This window comes from Quercus lobata, chromosome 9 (genome assembly GCF_001633185.2).
Source record: "Quercus lobata isolate SW786 chromosome 9, ValleyOak3.0 Primary Assembly, whole genome shotgun sequence".
Lineage (NCBI taxonomy): Eukaryota > Viridiplantae > Streptophyta > Magnoliopsida > Fagales > Fagaceae > Quercus > Quercus lobata.
The window spans coordinates 2,183,832-2,209,057 of record NC_044912.1 but is presented as its reverse complement, the minus strand read 5'-3'; the positions used below and the strand labels follow the sequence as shown (position 1 = coordinate 2,209,057).

The following is a 25,226-nucleotide window of genomic DNA, read 5'->3' as shown; positions in this document are numbered from 1 at the left end:
CCCCCCCCCCCCCCCCCCCCCCACCCCCCCCCCCCCCCCCCCCCCCCCCCCCCCCCCCCCCCCCCCCCGCCCCCCCCCCCCCCCCCCCCCCCCCCCCCCCCCCCCCCCCCCCCCCCCCCCCCCCCCCCCCCCCCCCCCCCCCCCCCCCCCCCCCCCCCCCCCCCCCCCCCCCCCCCCCCCCCCCCCCCCCCCCCCCCCCCCCCCCCCCCCCCCCCCCCCCCCGCCCCCCCCCCCCCCCCCCCCCCCCCCCCCCCGCCCCCCCCACCCCCCCCCCCCCCCCCCCCCCCCCCCCCCCCCCCCCCCCCCCCCCCCCCCCCCCCCCCCCCCCCCCCCCCCCCCCCCCCCCCCCCCCCCCCCCCCCCCCCCCCCCCCCCCCCCCCCCCCCCCCCCCCCCCCCCCCCCCCCCCCCCCCCCCCCCCCCCCCCCCCCCCCCCTCCCCCCCCCCCCCTCCCCCCCCCCCCCCCTCCCCCCCCCCCCCCCCCCCCCCCACCGCCCCACCACCACCCCCCCCACTCCCCACCAACCATCCCCCACCCCCCCCCCCTTCCCCCCCGCCCCCCCCCTCCCACCCCCCCCCAACCCTCCCCCCCCCCCCCCCCGGCCCCCCCTCCCCCCCTTCCCCCCCTAGTTCGTTAATTATTTTTCCTGTTAGCTAGTGACATACTACTTTAAATAAGTCCACAATGCTTTTTACTTTTTAAATTCCTTCCCCTTTTACTTTGAAGTCTTCTGGCATGGCACAGCAACACTGCAACTAGTCACTGATTCCTAAAAAATAGGACATGCTAGTAAATTTGTGTGAAGATAAGATCACACCAAGAGGGTGGTCGCAATAAGCAGCAAAAGGCAGAGGAGACAAACTCGATGAGAGAGAAATTCTCTAAGCAATGTATTCAAAAAGACAAATCAAAATCATGGAAATAAAACTATAAAATTAGATGATAATGTAATCTTTTGAGATTAAATGCAACATTAAAATACAGGACCACAAGTTGAATTTTTTTAGCATATAATAGGATTATATGAAAATTTTAAACAAAAAGAAAAGAAAATTTATATATATATATATAATATATATTTTTTTGGTGAAACCTAAATTTTCATTAGTTTGACAAAGAAAGCAATATACATCATTTAATTTAGTAAAAAATTGGTGCCCTTGGTAGTTTTGTAAACTATTAAACTAAGATTTATACACCTAAAATTAAATCATTTTTATGAAAAAAATACATTGACTAATTTTAATAAATAATCTTAAAAATATTTTAGAAAATAAATATATGTATTATTAACATTATAAAATAACTACATATCTTGTGCTAGTGGTGGTCCCAACTAGTTAACGTGGAATGCTCATTTGAATCTGGAAGCCTCTCAATGGTATAACAAGATTCAGCTACAATTAAAAACTGCTTTTGCATATCCAAATTACCAATTGTTTCGGCTCAGATCCGACCCATAGAATCAAAGGCCCTCCCTCCACATCGATCTATGCATCATCTACTACACATCAATGCTATAGCTTTTTCAATATCTCTCCATAATCAAGAGGCTTTCACTTCAACCACTTGTAGCCACTCTTTGTTATAACAATAACAAGTGATTGGATTTGTAATAACCGAGAATCTCTGCTGCCAAATTAGTGGTTGTACATTTTTGTTCGCAATCCAAATCATTGATTCAATAATTAACTTCTTTTTTTTTTTTTTTTTTTTTTTCTTTTTTTTTTTTTTCTTTTTTTTTTCTGATAGGTAATCAAAGATTTATTTCATAAAGAGGACATCATGTTCATGATGGTGAACACTTAGACCTAAAAACAAATACAAGTACCTTAGGAAGAGATACGAATAGAACATAGGCGCATTGATAACTGCTTAATTGATATGGCTATAGTTTGTAAGGTACTTAAACCGCTACGGTTCACAATCATTTTGGACATCTAGTGAATAGTGTACAAGTAACACCACCTATATATGTGCTTCATTACAAGTAACTGGGAAAGGTACCAATGCTTGCAAGATCTTTTATTAATCATCATTTACATTGCACCATAATTATATTATTTACATTGTCACATAATGTTGATGAAAAGAAAGGCCAAGAAATTATTATTATTATTTATTTAGTTATAATTTATTTTTTCAAAACAAACATAAATTTCTCTCTATATTATGTTATCTGCTACAAGAATCTCTCTCAGATATCCTTTCCTTAGCTTTTGACACCTGAAACATCTATAAAAATCCAATTAATAAGCGTTCAAAACCAGTTTAGTCTACAAGTCTAGCACGTTTCAATTGCCACCAATTCTAATGAAATATAGATTTGACACCAATTATTCTAATCTGAAACAGTTAAACAGTTAAAAGCTTTGGAATATTCATGTTTATGATTAATTTAAATATAAATAAATTGTTGTAAAGAGAAAGAGGGGGGGGGGGGGACAACTACGTAGAAAGGAAGTTTTTTTGGTACTAATAATCCTCTTTCGCCAATTTGTGAAACTGGTTCCACAAGCAACTAGAAATGCTTTTACAATAGACCCTCTCTCTAAATCCAATCCAAAGGACTTTGAGCATACAATAAAGACCAAAACGGCACGTACAGGACTCTCAACCAGATAATATGCTCCGAGATTGACATATTCTCCCTGTATGTTTCCAGCTGATTCCTCTAGCAATACAAAAGAAGAATCATGACTTCTACAATGGCCTGATTTGCTGATTTATTTTGAAGATGACCATAACATAACTATCAACTAGACAAGTCCAAGAAAGAGATTACTTCAAGAGAGAACTTGTTTGACGCTTTCAACAGTGTTTGTTGACCTTTTAATTGCAAGGAAATATTCTAGAATGGAGACTGAATTAATGCTTAATTAGCTGATTATATGGCATGATTGATAAAACGAAATAGCTTCTAAACTTGTCCAAAATTCAAAACTAATGCTCTCATACACATCAACATAAATACGCTACACACTCTTCGTTCCTTAACTCTCTTTTTCTTTGTAATTAGTTTTTCCTTTATGTTTCTGCTTTTCTTTCCTTTTTTGTAATCTTTGATTTGCTTTGTGCTTTTTTACATAAAACAGTTTTTTTGAATATACACCTTTCTTACTTATCAAAAAAAAAAAAAACTTAAATATGCTACAGTGTATGGGGAAAAAAATGTATAGTTTGTGGGAAAGTAACCTAAAAGTATAGCTTGTGCCTTGTAGGCTATCCAATAACAGTTATGAACATCATCGGTTCATCCTATGAAAATCATCATAACTGAAACCATCTAAAAATAAAAAATAAAAAGAAGAAGATGAAAGAAAAGATCCTGGCTCTACTGTCTTTATGAAACAAGATACAAGGATATGTCACTTGAATACATTTCCAAATCATTATAACCAAAACCATATATAAATTCGATACAACATACCAGCCAGACTGACAGAAATGCTTATGCACATCCAGTAGCCACAGTCTCAACTGAAATCCTCCTGTGAAAATCCTCCCCATTTAGCAGCTAGACAAAGTATAAATGGAACACGAGTGTCATCTTCTGCTGACATGTTAATCGTTATCATCTGCATATATCTGAAAACTTGAGTTAGTATGGTACTATAATCAAAACAAAAAATAACAGCAATTTACTCATTAATAATCAGTATAATTGGAGTCCCTCCTTGCATTTTCTAGAAGGCATGCCACCAATGATTATGAAGTATAGACATAGTAGAGACTACACAATCTCTAGTTTTCACGTTAAATAAATTTATGAGGATAATTTCTCTTGCTTCTGCTAGCACTACACAAGGTGAATATGAAAATTAGCATAATACTTGGACACTTACAAATGGGATGCCATAATAGGTTTGAGCCACCTACTTTACCTAAGCAATTTTGCAGCTTTACTATGGATACATATATTTCATTAGCAATTGGTAAATCTAAAGGTGTGCCTTCTAATCTACACTGATAAAAGCAGGGCATTAGCACAAATGCAGAAGCGATTGGAATGTAAAGAAAATTGAAGCCTCCAATACGACAACACGTATGGTTGGTCTGAACAATCGAGTAAAATAAGTGGCAAGCCACAATCAAGAAGTGGTTGGTCTAATTGTAAAGAATCTAATGGTGGAGTAACTTTGGTGAGAGTCCTTTCTAGTCTCTTGTTTTGCAGTTTTTATTTATTTATTTATTTATATTTTTAATTTTTCTTCTTTTAAGAATAAGAAATTTCATTAACAATAAACTTAAGAAAGTAGAAACATAAATTGCTCTCTATTATTATCTTATCTACTAAAATAGTCTCACTGATATATCCTCACTCTAGCTTTGAAAACCTGAAACATCAATAAAAATCCAACTAAGCATTCAAAACTAGTTAAGTCTAAAGGCCTAGCACGTTTCAATTACCACCAATTTTAATAAAATATATATTTGACACCAATTACTCTAGTCTGAAATATTTAGAAGGCTTCGAAAATTCATGCTATATGATAAAGTTGACATAAATTGCAGTATAAAGAAGAAGACGAATTAGAAGAAGGGAAGGAGGGTGGGGGGACAATTTTGTAGAAAGGAAGAATTTTTGTACTAGTAACCTGCTTTTGCCAATTTGTGAAACTTGTTCCATGAGCAAACAAAAATGCTTGTACATTTTAGCGATATAAATAAATAAGCTTATATAATAGACCCTGTCTCTAAATCCAATCTGAAGGACTTTTAAGGATTTAACAAAGGCCACAACAGCACATACTGGTGTCCCAACCAGATAATATGCTCCAAGATAGACATAGGCTCCTCTATGTTGCTAGCCGATTCCTCCAGTGATATAAAGGAAAAATCACTACTTCTACATTATGTTGATATGCTAGTTTTTTTGAAGAAAGATATTAACAATATAATGGTTAGGCTGTAAGGCCGTAACTATCAAATAGGCAAGTCCCAAGAAGAAGATTACATCAAGGGTGAAATTGTTTGAAGCTTTCAAAAGTATTTGTAGACTTTTTAATTGTAAGTACATATTCTAGAATAAAGATTGAGTTAATGCTTATCTGATCATATTGTGTGATTGAGGAAAAAAAAAAAAGTAATAGCTTTTAAAACTTTGCCAAAATTCACAACTCATGCTCTCATGTAGATTAACTCAAATACACTACATGAGATAAATGTGAGAAAGGTACCTAAAAGTATAGCTTGTAGGCAATCCGATAGCAGTAGGCTCAATTTAACTTTACTTCATCCTATGAAAAACTAATAATTGAAACCATATATATCATATCTGATATTGACTAGAACCTGTCAAAAAAGGGGGAAAAAAGGAAAGGAAAAGAAAAGATCCTGACTATATTCTCACTATGAAAGAAGGATATGTCACACGAATACATTTCCAAATCATCATAATGTATAAATTCATTACAACGTATCAGGATTTTTATACTAACAAAAAAAAAAAAAAAAAAAAAACACAGTTAGATTGACAGAAATGCTTGTGCACATTCAATATCAGTAGCATCAATTGAAATTCATCCTATGAAAATCCTCCTACCTATTTTACAGTCAATCAAGGTATGAAAAGAACATTGGCATCATCATCTGCAGACATGTAAATTATAATCTGTATATATGTAAAAACCTTGAGTCAGTATGGTACCATAATTATTGACTCATTCGTAATGAGTGTAATTAAAGTTGCTTCTTGACTGTTTTTGAAGGCATGGCTCCAATGATTCTAAAGTATAATCACGTTAGACGTGCCAAAAGAAGTATGCAGTCTATAGTTTTCAAATGTCAAAAATTTATTTAGCAGAATTCTCTAGAATTTGCAGCACAAGGTGAAAATGAAAATTAGCATAATGCTTGGACAATTACTAATAGGATTCCGAAATAGGACTGAACAATCTACCTTAGCAAAATCCATAGAGCAGTATAAGAGTAAAGCTTGAGAATATATTTCCTAAAAAAAAAACTACTTGTAAGATACAATATCTATTAATTTGGACAGAATCGTAACAGACTCATTTTAGGGATTTAAATTTAATAATTGAAATTTTATGGATTAAAAATTGTAGAATGGTCAAATTGCAAAACTCAAATACTAATTTACTCAAAAATATACATAATGAAGATAAATGTTATGTTCTTTTTGTTAAATGCACCACCGACACTTTTAATAACAAAAGGGCAGGGGTCACAAACTATTTGTAACAGTATAAGCACTGATTGCAACAAAAATTGAACTAGTGTTTCAATCCATGCATATTATGCATAGCAATTTATATACTTCCATCGTATATGACAGAAAGACTTGTCATTTAAATATCGACAGAAATAAATTAGCAATGAAAATTGGCTATCTTTGTAAATACTAACCAGAGAGATTGGCCACTTCTCTCAAAGCAGCTCTCCACATGGGTTCATCAAAAGCTTTTTCTGAAACTTAGAAACACCTTGTATTTCCAGTGAGACTGAGGTGTTGAAGAAGAAGAAGAAGAAGAAGATGATGGTGATGACTTAGAGCCTCCTTGAGTTCTCATGGAAGCCATTGGAAATATAGAGATAAAATTTGAAGCACAATATGAATAGAACTGAAGAAAAAAGTGAATTGGGAAATGAAAAATAGGAGTAGTGATTGTGATTGGGAGAGAGCAAAAGGCAGAGGAAATCAACGCTGGGCTGAAACCGGCAACCGGTCAATAAAGTTAAGAATAAGCTGACTTCCGCTAACTGCCGCTGTGTGGGAGAATTTATAGAAGGGCCCGGTTAACGTGCCTTTAAGCTACCTATTATTCTATTAATAATTAATTTTAAATTACATAAAGATTAAAGTTTAATTACAAAATTAGTTGTAATCTAAGATAAAAACTTATATTTAAAAAAATTAACATTATTACGTATTTTGAAACTCTAATTATTGGATTGTATATTTTTTATGATTTTATTAATACACATGTCAAATTTTGTGTCAATCGGATATTATTTACTATATGATTTGTAAACTTATATTTTATGTATAATTTTTAAGTTCAAAAACTTATAATTTAAATAATTTATTGATGACATAACTATTGATCTTTAATTTTCTAAAAATTTGCAAGTATGGAAGATATGAGAAAAAAAAATGTAATCCAATGGTAAATTTGTAGCTGAACTTTGTCCTTAAGTAAAATGGTTTTATTAATAGATGCCCATAGGACTTTTTTTAATGAACCTGTAAGTACCAAATTTGGATCTGGACCCAAGATGTGGTTGGGTTCAAGCCCAATAAGCCTAAAACAATAAATTCGTAGGGAGTGGATTGAAGAATTGGGCTTTTAGACAAGAGAATGGTAGGATATGTAAGTATACAAGACAATTATGACCAGGAAAATGTGTTCTCAGCAATGCTTGAGAAGCTTTATATTAATGTTTGTTTGATAACTTGATTAAAAGGTGGATTCAGATGGGTCTATAGAATTATTTTCTTTCAATAAACTTTCGATCCCCTTATCTTATTGCCTCCTTCCTCTTTTATATTGTCTCTTCTCTTCATCTACACCTTCCACGTGCATCTTGGATGGTTCATCCTCCTGTCGATCCTGTCAATATCCTCTATAAATTTCCATGTATTAGTTGTAAGGCTGTAGCTTACTGTTCAGGCATCTTTTCCTTAGCTGTAGTGCCTTTAATGCGGTGACAGCAGCTTTCTCTTAAGATAGTTCAGGACTTCCCTTCTTCTAATGTCTCTACAATGTTTATCCATCCCAATAGATCTTTCTTGAATTATTGTCTTGGATGATAATTCACCTCCTCACCCTTCAAACTCGACTAGCCGTGATGGCACTCTTCTTGGCACATCCCAAGGAGCCATTATGACTAAAGCTATATTTTCTTTGTATTAATAGTCTCTCTTGACACAAATTAGTTCTCCTCGGATGCTCCTTCTGTCCTCAGCTTGGGCCACGGGCTCAATGTATAAGTAAGTAATGGACTTTTGAGCCCAACGTTCCCACAGAACTATTTTAAAAAGTTTTAATACCACTTTTATAAAAAAAATATAAAAAAATAGTAAAAAAGTTAGTGATTTTTTTCTTTTTCCATAATAAAATGGCTTCCTAAGATAATTTATTAATAGATGCCCTGACCTGAGGGCATCCATCAGTAAAATCCTTTCTCAAAAAAAAATTTCCTCTCACCTTTTTCTCAAAAAAAAAAAAAAAAAATCATCTCAATTTTTTTAGAAGAGTTTCATCTCTCCTTGTTCGGAAAATTGAGGGTTTTTTTTTTCAAGAGTATAGTACATTTAAAACGTTGTATTTTTCTAGAAAAAAAAACATTTTATTTTAAGTGTAATTTCAAATTAAATTATAGGATTTTTTTTTTTTCTTTTCCCTTTTAGAAGAAAACCATAGGAGGTATAGAATAAGACTACATTACAAATTAAACTTGATAATTATGCTAATTTCAAATTAAGCCCTAAACTTTTTAAATTGTGTCAATATAAACCCTAAACTTTTTTTTTAGTTGGATTGTGGATTTTAATTTCTTTTTTGTTTTCCTCACAAAATGAAGCTTTATGAAAAGTTAACAACACTCAGAGGAATCATGCATTCAAGTATACAACAGGGCTTAAATCGTATCTCCATGAAAGCTGCTAGGGAACAAAGGCCCTTCAAAATCATGCTCTGAAGTCGATTTACAACAACTATGCCCAACTGGGATTTTCATGGAATAGCTTGAACTACCTGTAGAGCATTTCTTTCTCTACAATAACATCATTGAAATTTTCATTTTTAACAAGGTCAATGAGGATAGCTTGTCTAAATGCTAAAGCATCTATCACTGTTTGATTGACTTTAGGAATCAATGATACCCAAACTTTTAAAACTCTTTCATCTGAGCGTCTTAGCACCACACTAGTGGTACTTTCCACAAAAATTCTGGAGCTGGTTTCCAGGTTTCCTTATCTGTAGGTATTTCTTGCCACATGATCTGATAGCATTCAATAGAGGACTCAACTTGGTCCTTAGCACACTGCTTCATTGTGTTCTTTCATCTATTTAGAATGAAGCATTGTTACATATCAAAAGAGGACTCAACTTGTTTTATTGCTTCTGTGCAAGGACCGTGCTCTTTTCTAAGCATTGATGAATTTCTAACTTAAGATATTGTAACAATCTAGAATTTGATTTGAAACTTACGAAATTATAGGGTTTGATTTGAAACTCCCCTAAGGTATTTGGTTTAAAAAATAATACTTACCCAATACTTTATTTACCCAACAGTAAAAAACAAACATCCGCCCACCAAATGGACAAGAAAAGCAAGAAAGATTTGAAACTATTCAATAATTCCCAAGATAAATTATTCTGGACTAAAATGTTTCCAATGTTTTTTTAGTGTCAATCATATTCATTGTAGATTTGCCTAGAATCAACTGAAATTTAAGCAAAATAAAGGGAAAGTAATTTACAAATAATTTGCAAAGGAAAGCTTGACAATTTTTTTTTTTTTTTTTTTAATTTTTGTTCGTGTAGGCGGGTATCATAGCCTAGATAACTCTTATTTGATGATAAGAAACTTAACCAACTCAGTTAACTAGAACCTACCAACAAATTGTATTATCATCTTACTAAAGAAGCTCCTGTCCTAATTCCCCAAAAGCTCAAAATCTTCACAAAAAGAACTTTTGAAGACAAAAAAAATAAAATAAAAATAAAAATGATTTCCGCCTTCAAACTGTGCCAGATGGTAGAATAATGATATTATTATTATTATTATTATTTTAATTCCTTCATAAAGCAAAAATGTGCTTTTCTATACAATTGGTTGAAAATAAGGATTAGCAATTTTTTTTTGAAAGCTGGATTAGCCAAATTATAGTCTCTGGAATCACAAATAATATATTGTGTCCATTAGACTTGATCCACTCTTGAGTCCAGACTAAAAATTACCATCAAATATCCTCTCTTGCTTTTGATGCTTGAAATATCAGCATAAATCCAACTACGATTTCAAAATTGGTTTAGTCTGATTAGCTTAAAATGTTTCACTAACCACCAAATTTAAAACATATAGATCAGACACGAGTTATTCCAAAAAAAAAAAAAAAAATTATAAGATTCCAAATTTTCATATTATATGATCAAGTTGAACATGAATTGTAGTTTTTGGTGTGAGAAAGACCAATTATAAAAGGGAGATTTTTTTTTTCTTGGCAATAATAAATTGCTTTTGCCAATTTGTGAAACTTGTTTTAAGAGCAAGTAGAAATAAAAATGCTTGTACAGTACACAATGTCAATGGTCCAATCTACAGGCCTTTCCCTCTTCAGTGTACAACAAAGGCCCAAACGACGACTAATGGAACCCCAACCAGATAACATGCCCCAAAATTGACATAGGCTCCTATATGCTACCTGCACTTCCTCTAGCAACCCCTGATGCAAAGCAGAAAATAGATTTGTAGGGATAATGGCATCGCATCAAGGAAGATTACAACTTCTACATTGTCTTGATAGCTGGTCTGTTTTGAAGAAAGATACTGAATGATTAGGCCACAACTATTATAACCCAAAAATAGAAAATTATTCAAGAGCAAACTTGTTCGATACCTTTATTTATTTATTTATTTTTGTATTTTATTTACTATTAGTTAACTTCTAAATTCTAAAGAAAATATTCTAAACTGAATAATGAATGAATGCTCAGTTGATGGTATACCTTGAAAGTACAAATAAGTTACCCTGAAAGTACCGCTAGTAAGCCATCCATGATTATTGAGAGACTAATCATGATCCAAAACTTACTTCTCTCTGCTGAAGGCATAGCCCAAAACATAGCGGCAAAAGAAGAGAATAATGCCTATGATAACCATCTTTGCAACTACAAGAACCATTCCAATCTTGAAAGTCATTTTAGCTGCTTGTGGATTCCCACCTCCCAACTCATTTGAAGCCCAAGTGCTACAAAGTGTTTGATGCATTCTTTTTCAAAACAATTGTATACCATGCTTAAATAAGTTCAGGCGTAAGGAAACACGTTTAGAGCAAACTTTGCTGTGGCTCCAAATGCATGTGGTATGTAGTAGGCTAGTAGCACAAATAAGTAATTTCCAAGCTGCATACAGTGAGAAATTAGAAGCCTAGTATAATGATTGGCATGAAACAAAATGTTAAGAGACTTAATATATGTAGCCAAAAAATGAAAACTACCATTTTCTTGACAGAAAAAACAAAAAAAAATTACCAAACCATTCCAGCAGAAGGAACGGCTAAGCGAAAGAACTCCCATACGCAGAAGGAATAGCTCCGCCCCATTGGCTTGTCTGTATAAAGCCCTTCATGCGCCAGCCATCCCACACACTGCTTAGCAGCCACAAAAATTCACTTATCATGATGACTGAATTATATCTCTTAGTCTGACATTTCAGATTCTCAAACCAGAAGACATCTATGGTAAAATTATAATTATGATGTGATGATGGTAATAACAGCAACAATGAATTAAACAAACATCAGTATCAAAGAACTATGCCTTTGGATTGCCAATTTGTATAGCGAGTTAATAAAGTTCACTTAGGCTTGTGAACTAGCATGAGCTCAAACCAACATAAAACATAGACTAAGCAGGCTAGCTGAGGTTCAGTCAAGGACAAATGCAGAAGCAATTGGAATGTAAAGAAAGCAGAAGGCACCCATTTGACAGCACATATGGTTGGTCTGAACAATCAACTCCAATAAGGAGCAAGCCACAATCAAGAAGTGGTTGGTCTAATTTTTAAGAAACTAAAAGTGGAGTAACTCTGGTGAGACTTGAGAGTCCCTTCCACTCTTGTTTTGCATTTTTTTTTTCTTGTTTTAATTCTTTTATGGATAAGAAATTTCATTAACAATAAACTTAAGAAAGTAGAAGCAGCAAAACTAGAAACAAGAAAATAAAAATAAAAATTAACTGGGGAAAATCATCTGATTCTCTCAAGCTATTACAAGACTTGCATTCTATTGTTGGCTAGTAATGGGAAATAGATTAGGCACTCCGGACAGAATACTGCATTGGGGTTACACAGGTGATCTAAATAATGTATTCAACAAGAAAAGTATGGAATGTAGAGCACACTTGCATTTTGAATGCCCATTAAGTAAATTGAACATAAATTGCATAATAAGAGGGAAATGATGGGTTAGGGAAGCAACTGTAAAGAAAGGAATAACTTCAAAGATTGCCCATTAATCTGTTTTTGCCTATTAATTAAATTTGTTCCAAAAGCAAACAGAAATGCTTGTTTGATAGACCCTGTCAAGAATCTGATCCGAAGGCCTTTCCCTCCCAAGTGTACAACAAATGCCAAAAAGGTACATACTAGACTGCAAACTAGGCTCATAAATGTTGCCAAACACACCCTCTAACAAACCTTGATGCATGGTAGAAAATAACACAGTTTAAAGGCAAGTATAACTACTAACAGGACATTTCCTCTTGAATATATAGGGCTCCATTATAATCTAAAAAGAATATTACTTTACAAGTGAGCTTGTTTGAAACTTGCGACTTTTGAACTGCAAGGAAAATATTCAAGACTGAATACTAAAATTAATGCTTATTTCATACCATAGCTAGATTGATAAAAAAATATAATCTTAAAGTTCTGCTTCAAAATTCACAAATCACTATCTCATAGACATTAACTCAAATCTGCATAGAAGAGAAAAATGTGACAAGGTTACCTGAAGTAATTCCAATAGTACTAAACTCACTTGAAATTCATCAAACAAGAAATATTATTAGTAAAACCGTATAACTCATTATCTGTCTATACCTAGATCCCCTGTAAAAGTAGATCTTCAACTCCATTTTCATTTTGAAACAAGATGCGCAGATATGTCACTTGAACAAGTTTCCAAATCATTGTAACTGAACCAAATACAAATTCATTAAAACATGGTTAGGCTGATTGAAATGCATGTGCACATCTAATTGCCTAAGCCTTGATTGAAATTCATCCAATGAAAAGAAGATAGTCAAAGTATAAACAGCACCTAGGTGTCATCTTTCGCAGTCATATTAATCATTATCATCACTAACTGTATATGCGTCATAATAATCATCTTCATCGTCATCAGCACTTACTGTATATGCATCAAAATAATTATCCTAATCATCATCATCATCATCATCACCAACTGTATATACAACATCATCATCACCAACTGTATTTACATCATCATCATCATCACCACCAACTGTATCATCATCATCATCACCACCTACTGTATCATCATCATCATCATCTTCTTCATCATAATTATCTTCATCATCATCATCATCATCAACAACTGTATATACAACATCATCATCACCAACTGTATTTACATCATCATCATCATCATCACCACTAACTGCATCATCATCATCATCATCATCATCTTCATCAACTGTATCATCATCATCATCATCATCTTCATCATCATCATCAACTGCATATATGTGAAAACCTGAGTTAGTATAATAATAATAATAATAATCATATTTCACTCATTACTAATAAGTGTAATTTGAGTTTGCCTCCTACTTTTTTTTGGAAAGCATGTCTTCATCATCATCATCAACTGCATATATGTGAAAACCTGAGTTAGTATAATAATAATAATAATCATATTTCACTCATTACTAATAAGTGTAATTTGAGTTTGCCTCCTACCTATTTTGGAAAGCATGACACCAATGATTATGAAGAATATACATGGTAAGGAAGGAAATACTATATAGTCTCTAGCTTTTACATTTCAAAAATTTATCAGGAAAGTTGCATTGCATTTACCATCACATAATGAATATGCAAAATAGCATAATATCTGATAGTTACAAATAGGATGTAAAATTAGGATTGAAAGATCTACATTAGCAAAATCCTTAGAGAAATGTAATGGGTGAAGCTTGAGAATGTATTTCCTATGTAGATCATATTCTCAACTACTTGACTTAAGTTTTACTAATCATTAAGCTTCTTGTAAGTGATGATAATATAGAGGCTGAGACAACTGGCAATAAACCCATGGCAAAATTTTAGTTTAATTTTAAGGAACTCAGAAAGTATAGGGTGATTGGGATTGCTTGCACATGGTGAGCCAAGAGAAGAAAAAGAAAAATGACTTGACTTACTTGCCAGTGACAAAACCAGATGTATAGTTAGAAAGAAAATAAGATAGAATAGGAATGGCCATTACCAGTTAATTTAAAGATGTATGCTTTTTCCCCAAAGCTCTCAATCAAACATTGTGCATTTGTTTGGTTGAACTCATCCACATCTTGCACATATGCCAAACTGGCCCCACATGTCCCCACAAATTTTGTGTCATAGGAACATCCCACCTGCTTCTCAAATATAAACTTAATCTGATTGCATTCACCATTCCCAACTTTAGCAAACCAATCATCACGGGACAAATACAATAGACAAAATTGTTGCCCAAATCGACAGTAGTGTTCACATTCTATCAAGGTAGTAAAAAGTTCAGAGGCACAGTGATTTTGAGGCATATCACCAAGGGCTATAACACGAGCTCTAATATCATCTTCCAATTCTCTATCTGATAGGGATACTGATGCCCAGAGCGCGAAGCCTCTCCATTTACTATCATACCAATTTGAAGGCAGTTTTATGCTTACTGAATTCTGCAATGTTTCTGTAGTAAATCCGTCCTCTTTCCCTTCAGAAGAAATTACATAAACTGTTTTACGACAATGGAGTCCTTCTTCCTGTACCCAAAACACCACTATTGTCAACCATTATTATTTAACAATTCGAGAGATAGAGAGAGAGAGAGAGAGAGAAGAGATTACCAGTAGGTAATGGAACAATATTCTAAATTTCAATTGACAGTTATTATTCAGACACCACTGGGAGAGAGGTTGCGACCAGATACTCAGTTTGACCCGTGCTGCTGACAATTCATAAGATAATTTTATATATCTTGCACCTGATGGAAGACATTCGAGATCTTTGCATTCACTTAGATCTAAGCAAGTAAGGGCAGTCAAAAACTCGATTGATGAGGTTTCTACTTTCTTAATAGAAGTATCTCTCAAATAGAGTGAAGATAAGCTTTTCATAATTCCAGTAAATTTCGGAAACGAACTGATTTTGTGGCAACCACTAAGATTGAGAAACCGAAGGGACTGCATTTCAGCAGACATGGTAAGACATTCGAGATATTTGCATCCTCTAAGACTTAAGGTAGTAAGGGCAGTCAAAAACTTGATTGATGAGGTTTCTACTTTCTCAATAGCAGTATAGCTCAAATCGATTTTAGATAAGCTTTTCATAATTCCACTAAATTTCGGAAACGAATTTAATTTTGAGCAACCATGAAGATTGAGATACGAAAGGGACTGCATTTCAGCAGACATGCTGGGAAGATCGGTAAGAGATTCACAGTAACTTAGATCTAAACACCTAAGCTTGCTGAGTTGTCCAATAGATGGGTGTATCTCAACCAATTGAGACAAATTATTCATGTTGCTTGGAAGACATTCGAGATATTTGCATCCAATTAGATCTAAGGAAGTAAGGGCAGTCAAAAATTTGATTGATGAGGTTTCTACTTTCTCAATAGCAGTATAGCTCAAATCGAGTTTAGATAAGCTTTTCATAATTCCAGTAAATTTCGGAAACGATCTGATTTTGAAGCAACAAGAAAGAATAAGAACCGTAAGGGACTGCATTACAGCAGACATGCAGGGAAGATCGGTAAGATTAGTGCAGTATTCCAGATCTAAATACCTAAGCCTGCTGAGTTGTCCAATAGATGGGTGGATCTCAACCAATTCTGTGCTCCCCATAAGGTTTAGTTCCTCAAGCATCGGAACACCTGAAAAGTCAGGTGTCTTGATAAGGTAGGAACCAAAGATACCACCAAGATCAATGAACTTTAAGTTGACTAAACGCTGTTACAAAAAAAAAAAATAAAGAAGAGTTTTCGTTAAACGTATAAATTAATTTAATAAGTAAAGAATTCTTTTAAATTAAAACAGCCTTATAAATGGAAGGAGGAAGCTCAAATACACCACCCCAGACCGGGAGTGTATTAGTATTTGTAGCTACACTTCAAAAAAGAGAGATAATAAAAAGCAATAGAAAGGCAGTTAAAAAGAACAAAATTACCATTACTCCTTCCCAAAGATATTCCATTCTAGTTTCATACAAGTTAAGTCGAACAAGCTCTTGTGGTTGGGAACTGGATGACAAACATTTTAAAGGACAACAGTTCCATGAAAGATGCCTTAGTTGATTAGGAACAAAAAGTTGTCTTTGGTCATTAGGAACAGCAAGATCTTCTGGGTCATAGCCTGTCCAAATGTTCTCAATTATCATCAATCTAAGATTAGACATCTTGGATGACAACACTTCAGGAACTTCTTCAAAGTTACATGTATTTTCCTCGTCTCCGTATCTAACGACTATGGCTTGAATTGCTTCTGTTGCCTAAGATTTCAAAAGCAAAGGCTTGGTGATTTGCAGTTTTGCACAATCAAACGGCAAGAATACTAAAATTATTCAAGTTTTATACCGTTTTTAAAGCTGTAAAGGAGATTTTTTTTTTTAAAAAAAAATCTACTCCCTAAGTTTTCCATTTATAAAACTCTCTATAATATATATTTGTTTTAAAGGCCCTCTAGCATGCAGAGCCCAACCCAATGGCGGCAAAAAAATAAAATAAAATAAAAAGAGAACTTAAATATATCAAGTTATAGACCCAAAAAAAAAAATTTACAATTTCTTTCTACAAGTTTTCAAATTTTGAATTGTTACACAATAGTTCATTACAAAAATTTATTGCCAATATAGGTAGCCATGACCATTTTATTTTGTCAAGTTTGTCAAAATTTTTATTTTTATGTAGTTAATATTATATATTTATCATTGTTTTTATAAAAATATTTTAAACTAAATGACTAAACTCAATTCATTGGCTCTATATTAATTATTGACGCACATAACCACACTTGTTCATATATAAAATAATTCACTACGTGTTTATTTAATTATTCAAATGTTTGAATAATCACTAATTTTGCAATTTTTTTCTTCAATTTTTCTAACTTTATGACAAAAAGTTATTAGAACATGATAACTATACACATTCATGTAACAAATTCTCTCAATCCCTACCTACACCAAAAATTAATTGGTATCTTAGTCTGATAATGAAGAGCTATCATCAGGAGTGAACGTCATAGGTTGAAACTCTCTTAAAAAAATTCCTCTTTATTTCCTAATTATTAAATTATATAAAGTTATATTATATTTATATTGTACACAAACATCCACGTACACATCATTATTCACATAAATGACATTATAAAAAAAAAAAAAAAAAAAAGTAATGCACACAATCAATATTAGACACACTCATATGCATATAATAAAAAGTAATACTTACAATTCACAAATACTTACTCTTACTTTCAAGTTAAAAAAACTTGTAATAAGAGTGTATAAAATTTAAGTTAGGGTGTGCAAAAAATTTTTTAAGAAAAAATTAATGTATTATACTAAAAAAAAATATTAAATATATATAATTCTTCTTCTTTTTTTACCAAAGAGTACCGCTGCCCTTGGCCCAACCTCAAATTTAATATTTAAAAATAGGAAAATGTACATCAAATTATATACCATTTGGTATCACGATTTTGTAGAGAAAAAGAGAAATTTAAATGAAAGTGCAATAAGATTGGTGTTTGGTTTTGCATTTTGAAATTTACAGTTTTATAATAGAAGAAAAGTTGCATTTTCAAATAGCAGCTCATGGAAATCACTAGAAAATTGAATTTTCATGTTGCAATTTTTCATACCAATAATAATTTATATATATATATATATATATATATTTTGGTAAACAAAAATAAGGGTTCGTTAGGTTACACTAGCCCTCGAGCAGGGCACGAAAGTTAAAGCCCTTGGACCAACTCGTGTAGATGCCCACCAACGGACTCCTGCTAGCAACGAGACTCAAACTTAGGTGGGTTAGACGAAATGCCTGAGCCTTACCAACTGAGTCAAGCCCCCGTTGGCATAATTTATATATATTTTACGGAACACTTAATTTCATTTTGAAAAACAAATTTTCTAAACACAACTTCTAAAGTTTTCAAAACATGAAATTTCATAAAACTGACCCAAACAGATTCTAAAGAGTTCCATTACTAACTAATAGATCATAGTACAACATCATATGTTGATAGTAAAATGTACTACATATAAAGGCCAATTAATAGATTCTATTACAAACCACCACATACCATTGGTGTAATAGTCACTCGACAAGTATAAGTGCTTGTAGAGTGTGGGGGGGCAAGGCCGGGGTTTAAGTCTCCAAAGAAAGCTTTACATACATATACATTTAGATTAAGCTAGAGTAAAATTTCTACCTTGTATAAAAAATAAAAATAATAAAAAATTGTATTACATATTTTTTTTAAGTCTTCTTTTCTTATTAATTTGTTTAAAATTCATACATTAAAACTTCAAAGGTGCACTTCTATCTTTTAGAAATTCAAGATTACTTTTAAAGTGATGGAAAAAGAAAATAAAGCCTACAGAATGAGTTTTTTGGGTTAAAAAAAATGTTAAGATAGCCTTTTGTTCTAGGTAGTAACCAAGAGATGAATAATTAGTTCATTACATCAAGAAAAATAAATTCAATTTCATAAACAATTATAAAGAGATAATATATGTTTTCTAAATACTTACTGAACAAAATTATTTTACTATACCAACTCAATATTATTCATTCAAATAAAATTATAGCTCTGTCATTTTTCTTACCATATCATTCTCCAATACACGAAGCAAGTCCTCAACAAGCCACAACCGACTTTGCTTTCCAAGATTTCCACCTGATTCAAAACGAATAATTTTTTGACCCATTTCTACTTGTAGATCATGCATCCTCAAACATTTATTGTCATCTATGGTTAGGAGAGATTTTTCCACGAGAACACTTATACCAATTTCTGCATCAAAACCACAATTCTTTAATATCTCTATTACTTCATCTTTCCCACTCCCTCTAAAAAAACATGCAATATCCAAAAATATCTCCTTCCATATTTCCTCTAGTCCATCATAACTTTTTTTAAGTATATCATATATATTTATTTTAATATCTTTAAAACTGTCCAATGCACTTTGCCACTGTTCTACTGTTCTTCCCTCCAAAAAGGAACCCAAAGAAACAAGAGCTAATGGAAGGCCACTAGCATATTTTACAACTTTCGAGGAGAGCTGCTTATAACCTACTTTGGGTTGCTCATTTTTGAAGGCTTTCAAACAAAAAAGTTTTGAAGCCTTGAAATAGTCTAATCCATTAGGCTTATATATTTTAAGCACTCCATGATTGATCAACACATGTTCATCTCTGGTTGTTATGATGATCCAACTACCCAATCCAAACCAGTCATGCTCTCCAGCCAATTTTTCTAATTGGTCCTTGTGATCAACATCATCTAGGACAAGTAGAACTTTTTTATGACGTAACCCACTCTTCTTGATTTTGTTATCTCCTTCTTGGACATTGTGGATCTTTTTATTACTTCCCCCCAAAATTTCATCAAGCAATTGTTGTTGTAATTTATACAATTTACCTTTTTTTGATATTTCCCTAACATCGGCAATAAAACTAGAACATTCAAAATAATTAGAATACTTGTCATATATAGCTCTAGCAAGAGTTGTTTTGCCCAAACCCCCCATACCACAAATCCCCATCATGTAAATATTGTTCCCAAAATCTAAATATGAAGGGATCAATTCCGCCACCATAGATTCTATTCCTATCAAATTTTTGTTATTGCTTGAGCATTTAGGACTCAATTTCTCCATAATTTCTTTCACAATGTGTTGGATAATTTCGGACTCATGCCTGCAAAGAAAATAGAAAATAATTACATAATGGTCCAAACCAATTAGAAAACTTCAGGGGAGAAAGAATATATTAGGCAAAGATACTCCTTGGGAGATATCTTTCATGAATTAGTCCACTAGTTTTCTTAGGTTAGCAATGATATTGGATCCACTAAATCCAAAATCTATTTCATCAAGAGATACATTGATTGAGCAAAAAATTAAGCATCTCATTTCATGCTTGATTATGAGATTTCACTTATTGGAATATTTTAAGTTGAACATGCTAAATATAAATGTTTAAGGCTCTTTGAGGTGAGTACAAAATATTAATAACAAGGGCAATACTCAAAATTTTCAAAGTAAACAATTGAAAAGCTTTGTATACCAGGTAAATGAGAGAAGATGAGGTATTGGTTTCTATTAATTAAAAATAAAATCTAATGATTTATACCTTTGTGCCAACACAAACCCAAGCTTTTACTTCTTTAGTCAAGGCCCAAAGGTATGTTATGTTTCTCTTCGAATAAAATCATTCAAAAGCACCCTAATATCAATGATAAACTCCTCAACATGGTTTTGAAATCCGGATCGTTCAATAAACCGTAAAAGAGAGAGGTTCAAGGTTTTAAAAGTCACACCGAGGTTAGACCTTGATGACATCATAAATAATTTAATGATTAAATAAAATAAAAAAATGTAACAAATATATAAAAATAAATAATATTGATCTGAAAATATAGAATATTTGTTCAAAAAAATATAGAATAGTAAATCTCTTTCAAATATATTTTCACAAATTTTATATTTTAATACTTTAAGCCAAAAATAATGTAACAACCCAAAAAAAAAAAAAAAAAAACCTACTGCCACTCTGGGTCAACAGATGTCTTGTCTCATTTTATTTATTTTTTAAATAAAGAAAAAACACTTTACCCCCAAATCAGGAACTTACCGTCAATTTTTATAACCCCTTCAAATTCAAATTTTAAATTTCAAACAAAACAAGAAACAACCCAAAAAAAAAAAGTCTACAGCCACTTATCAGTTATCGTACCTCATCTTATTTAATTAAAAAATGTTATTTCCAAAGCGAACAAAATTTCTCTCCAAACTAGTTTGGAAAGAAACTCTACAAACTCATCATATATATTTATATTGAGTGTGAATTTTGAAAATCTAACCATTACATTGTATATTCTTATTATATCCTTAATGTTTACAAAATTTCAAGAAAATCAAAGATCAATTACTATATCATCAAATAAATGTTATAATTTCAAGTTTTTGTAATCTAAAGTTGTATAAAAAAATAAGTTAATTGATAAAATAGTAAATAATATCCGATTTGAATGAAATTTGATATGCATATTAAGAATATAAGGAATATGAAATTTAACGGTTAAATTTTCAAAATTCACACCCAAAAAAGAAATATATGAGAAGTTTGAAAAGTTTCTCACCAAACTAATTTAGAAAGAAACTTTGTTCTTCCAAAGCAACCCACTCATATGTAATATCACTCTCTCTTCAATAAAACATCAGACCCAACCTACCGCCACTTACCACTCTTCCCTCTTCGTCTTCTTTTCTCTTTCACTCCCCAGGATTCTCTCTATCCCCATAATCTCTCTTTACAAACACAGATTTATCCTCCCTCTGACAGAAACTAAACGGCAAGATCTAGTGACAGTGAAGCATTTTGGCTAAACATGATATTAGGCTCTGGCTTACGGTGAAGAAAAACAAGATGGACCACCGTAGATTTTTTTTCAAAGTATTTGTTATCCAACTAGTAAAATCGTGTCCGATCTTGCAAACGGGGAGGTTTGACCGCGGTCCAAGCAGTTCGCTGCAAATCAAAATTATACAGTTTTATACTTTTAAAGAACCGAACTGATGACCCGTTATCGAGGTCCAACCAAGCGGTCCAGTCTGGATTTCAAAACCATGCTCCTCAAAGCTATACTTCTTCAAATTAAATTATGTAAACGATTGGTTTGGGAATGGAAATAAAATGGATAAATTGGTTTGATAATTTTTTTTTTATAACCGAAATAGTGAATTAGCCAAAATGAAATCTTTATGAAATTGGCATGCCCACCTTGAATCAAAAATGTAACTTGCCAAAAGTTAATTTTGGATGGTTGCATCATGTTGAGTTATAAAAGTGTTATAATTCTCCAAAATTTCAATGACTTTAATTCTTAAGGGGCCAAAGAAGAATTTATAAAAGTTTTCCTATGAAATAAATGTTCCATTTGTTTTGACTAAAAATATTTGTCAGAAAATTGATTCATTGTTTGCATTCAAAAAAAAATTGATTCATTGTAATGTATTTGGTTGCAATATTAAAAATGAGCTAATAAAACATTTTGTATTTTTTGGGTCATCTAGGAGCCTCAAATGTTAATATTGACCCTAAAGTCTGAATTTATTCGATTTTTTTTTTTTTTTTTAAAGCATTGGGGAAAAAATCCACAGATAGTCAATACCGGTCAACTGCCCATTAATGGCCGGCGGTCAATAGTCGAACCGTGATGAGAGAGGAATTGCCTTTGGAGTTTGAAGAGTTTTTGACGTTGCAAAGTTTATTTGTAATGATTTGTAAAGTAAAATGTTTTGGAAACCTTTTTATGTTTTGTTGGACAACTTTTCAAACAATAAGAAAACTTTATCCACTTAAATAAGAGGAAGCAAAAGATCTAACTATATAGGCCATCTCCATATCAAGGATTATATTATATTCAAAAAGAATATAATATAAAAAATTAATGTCAGCAGATTTGATTCTCAAAAAATAAAAATGCCAGCAAAAGTGATCTATATATATATATATATATATATATATTCATGAATCAAGTAATTCCATTTTGATCTTTTCATAGAGCTTCCCAAAGCCCAGATTCACAACCACTTTTACTGTTCCTAAAAATTTAACAGAATTCTAACTAGTATACCATGATGTAGTTCAATCCATGTATATTATGATATATTCTCTTAGCTAATTATATGCTTTATGGTAATTAAAAGAAGCTTATCATATGAAATTCATGGAAATTACCTATTTTGTAGATGCAGATCCCAACCTTTGATATCAGCCACTTTTTTTAAATTACCTCTCCATGTTTCCACCTTTTCTATGTCATCCTCAAAGCGTTTCTGGTGATCAATAAAGGCTTGTTCAAAAGATTCTGTTTGCTTTCGTACAACAGATGGGCTCACATCATAAAAAACTGGCAAAACTTTTAGTCCCTTTTCATCCTGGCATTTGATAATCTTGGCAAGCTCATCCAAGCACCACGTAGATGATGCATAGTTTCTTGAGAGAATGATGATAGCAAACTGTGATTCTTCAATTGCTTTGAAGAGCTCAGAAATACGTTCTCCTTTCTTGAGTTCTTCTTCATCCCTAAAAGTAATAATCCCCTTTCGTTGCAAAGCAACATATAGATGGTCAGTAAAATTAGTACGGGTGTCCTCACCCCTAAAACTAAGAAATACATCGTATTTTGGCTGACGTGTTGAAGAAGAAGATGGTGATGGCGATGACTCTCTTTTACGCTTCACTGATGCTGTTGGAAAATTAGATAAAAGGAGTACAACCAATTAAAAATAAAGAAAATAAAATAATTAAATTAAGGAAGAAGAAAACGATGTGAAGTGGGATTTTAATTTCAGGCAGGGAGTGAAAGAATAATAATAAAAAGAGAGGATTGTGTGTTAAAACTTAAAAGTGAGAACTTACCCATTTGTGAGAAGGAATTACAGCAGCGATGGCCTCCAAAACCTCCTGAAAACACTCCTGTTTTTGCTTCTTCTTCTTCTTTTTTTTTTTTTTGGGCAGAGAAAGGACGACTGAAAATTATTTAACTATAGGAAATGAGACAAAGATAATTTAATAGATTTTTGAAAACAATACTACGGAATTTAAGCACTCTTGGTAATGAGAAAACCAACTCGAGGACCCTGAAAGTTGAAATTCTTGCTTCACGGCAATTAGGAAGAAGAAAACAATTTGGTATGGATTTTTTTCTTTTTTCAAGAAAAAAAAAAATGAAAGGAAAGAATTATAAGGGATGAATAAGTGTGAAAAATGACAACTTACAGAATTCGAAATTGAAATAGCAGTAGACTAGTAGTGATTGTTTGTAATGATCGAAACCCAGTTGAAACAAAGCCGGATCCAATTGGTATTACACATCTATTGGCTGTTAAATAAAGGTATGGACTCTGTTCTTTATTTCTTCGTGTGTTTGTCTCCACTACTCTTCCTTTTTATATGGCTTTTTCTTTTTCTTTTTTATTATTATTTTTTAAATCTATAGAGGAAGGAGACAGAGTAGTTTCGTGGTGAGCATATGGCGTACCTACCACGTATGAGAGATTTCCATCTACAAGGAAATTTCCTCCCTAGTCTCCTCATTCATATCTTCTTCTTTTTTAATTCATCCTCGTTCATATCTTTGAAGAAGAAAAAGGTAATACTTTTTTATTTAGCCAAAATTTATGGTAAAATATAAAAATTATCATTATAAAAATTTATTGCTCTTGCTTTCATCCCCATCTCCATCTCTTTTTTTTCTATTATGGATTATTCAAACACTTTTTTATGTATATAATATGTTGAGTAAATACGAATGAATAAAATTTCACATTAAATGATCATGAAAATAGTGAATTATTATTATAATATAATTTGATTCAAATTCATAAACTTAATTTTTTAAATTAAACCGTGTACTTTATATTATATTTTATGCTCCATTGGAATTTGTTATTTCTTCTATTCGTGTGTGTTCACAATTTCATGCCATTCTTTCAGTCAAGCCAACCACACTTATACCCTTTAAAAAAAAGTGTAAAATGTTTTATGTGCTTGAGCAAATTGAATATTTTAAAAAAATCTTGATAGCTTATGATATTAACTCCAATCTCAGAGGCAGATTGGATTCATTTTCATTTTAGTTTTTAATTAAAAAATTTATCATTTAGGTTTAAAAATTTTAATTTTGTCCAATTACTCCTTTACATTTGCAATAGTTGTGCATGCCATCATTCCATCCAATGCCTTTACAGAGTTTTTTTTTTTTTTTTAATTTTTTTTCCAGAATTTAAAATTAAAATAAAATGAAAGTTTTTTAATGAAAAAAAAAATTCTAATGCTTAACTAAAAGATAACACTAATTCCCTCAATCTAATATCACAGATTCACAGCCACCACACAGTATCAGCACAATTGCCACCATACAATAATATTATTAGATAATTGCCTGTTTAATAAAGGAATGGACTCTGTTCTTTCTTTCTTGTGTGTTTGTTTTCACAACTTCAATATCATCTGTTTCA

At 33.2% G+C, this 25,226-nt stretch overlaps 1 protein-coding gene across 1 annotated transcript in view; it reads right to left on the bottom strand.

Moving 5' to 3' along the window:
* LOC115959854 (TMV resistance protein N-like) overlaps positions 1-23,719 on the bottom strand; it is a 98,013-nt gene extending 74,294 nt beyond the window's left edge. Inside the window, exons 1-2 of the mRNA XM_031078484.1 lie at positions 23,626-23,719; positions 22,942-23,452 (exon numbers count right to left, since the gene is read on the bottom strand). Coding sequence (XP_030934344.1) covers positions 22,942-23,452; positions 23,626-23,629 — 515 coding nt within the window. The 5' untranslated portion in view covers positions 23,630-23,719. The remainder of the gene's footprint in view (positions 1-22,941; positions 23,453-23,625) is intronic.
* Between the last annotated feature and the right edge of the window lie 1,507 nt (positions 23,720-25,226).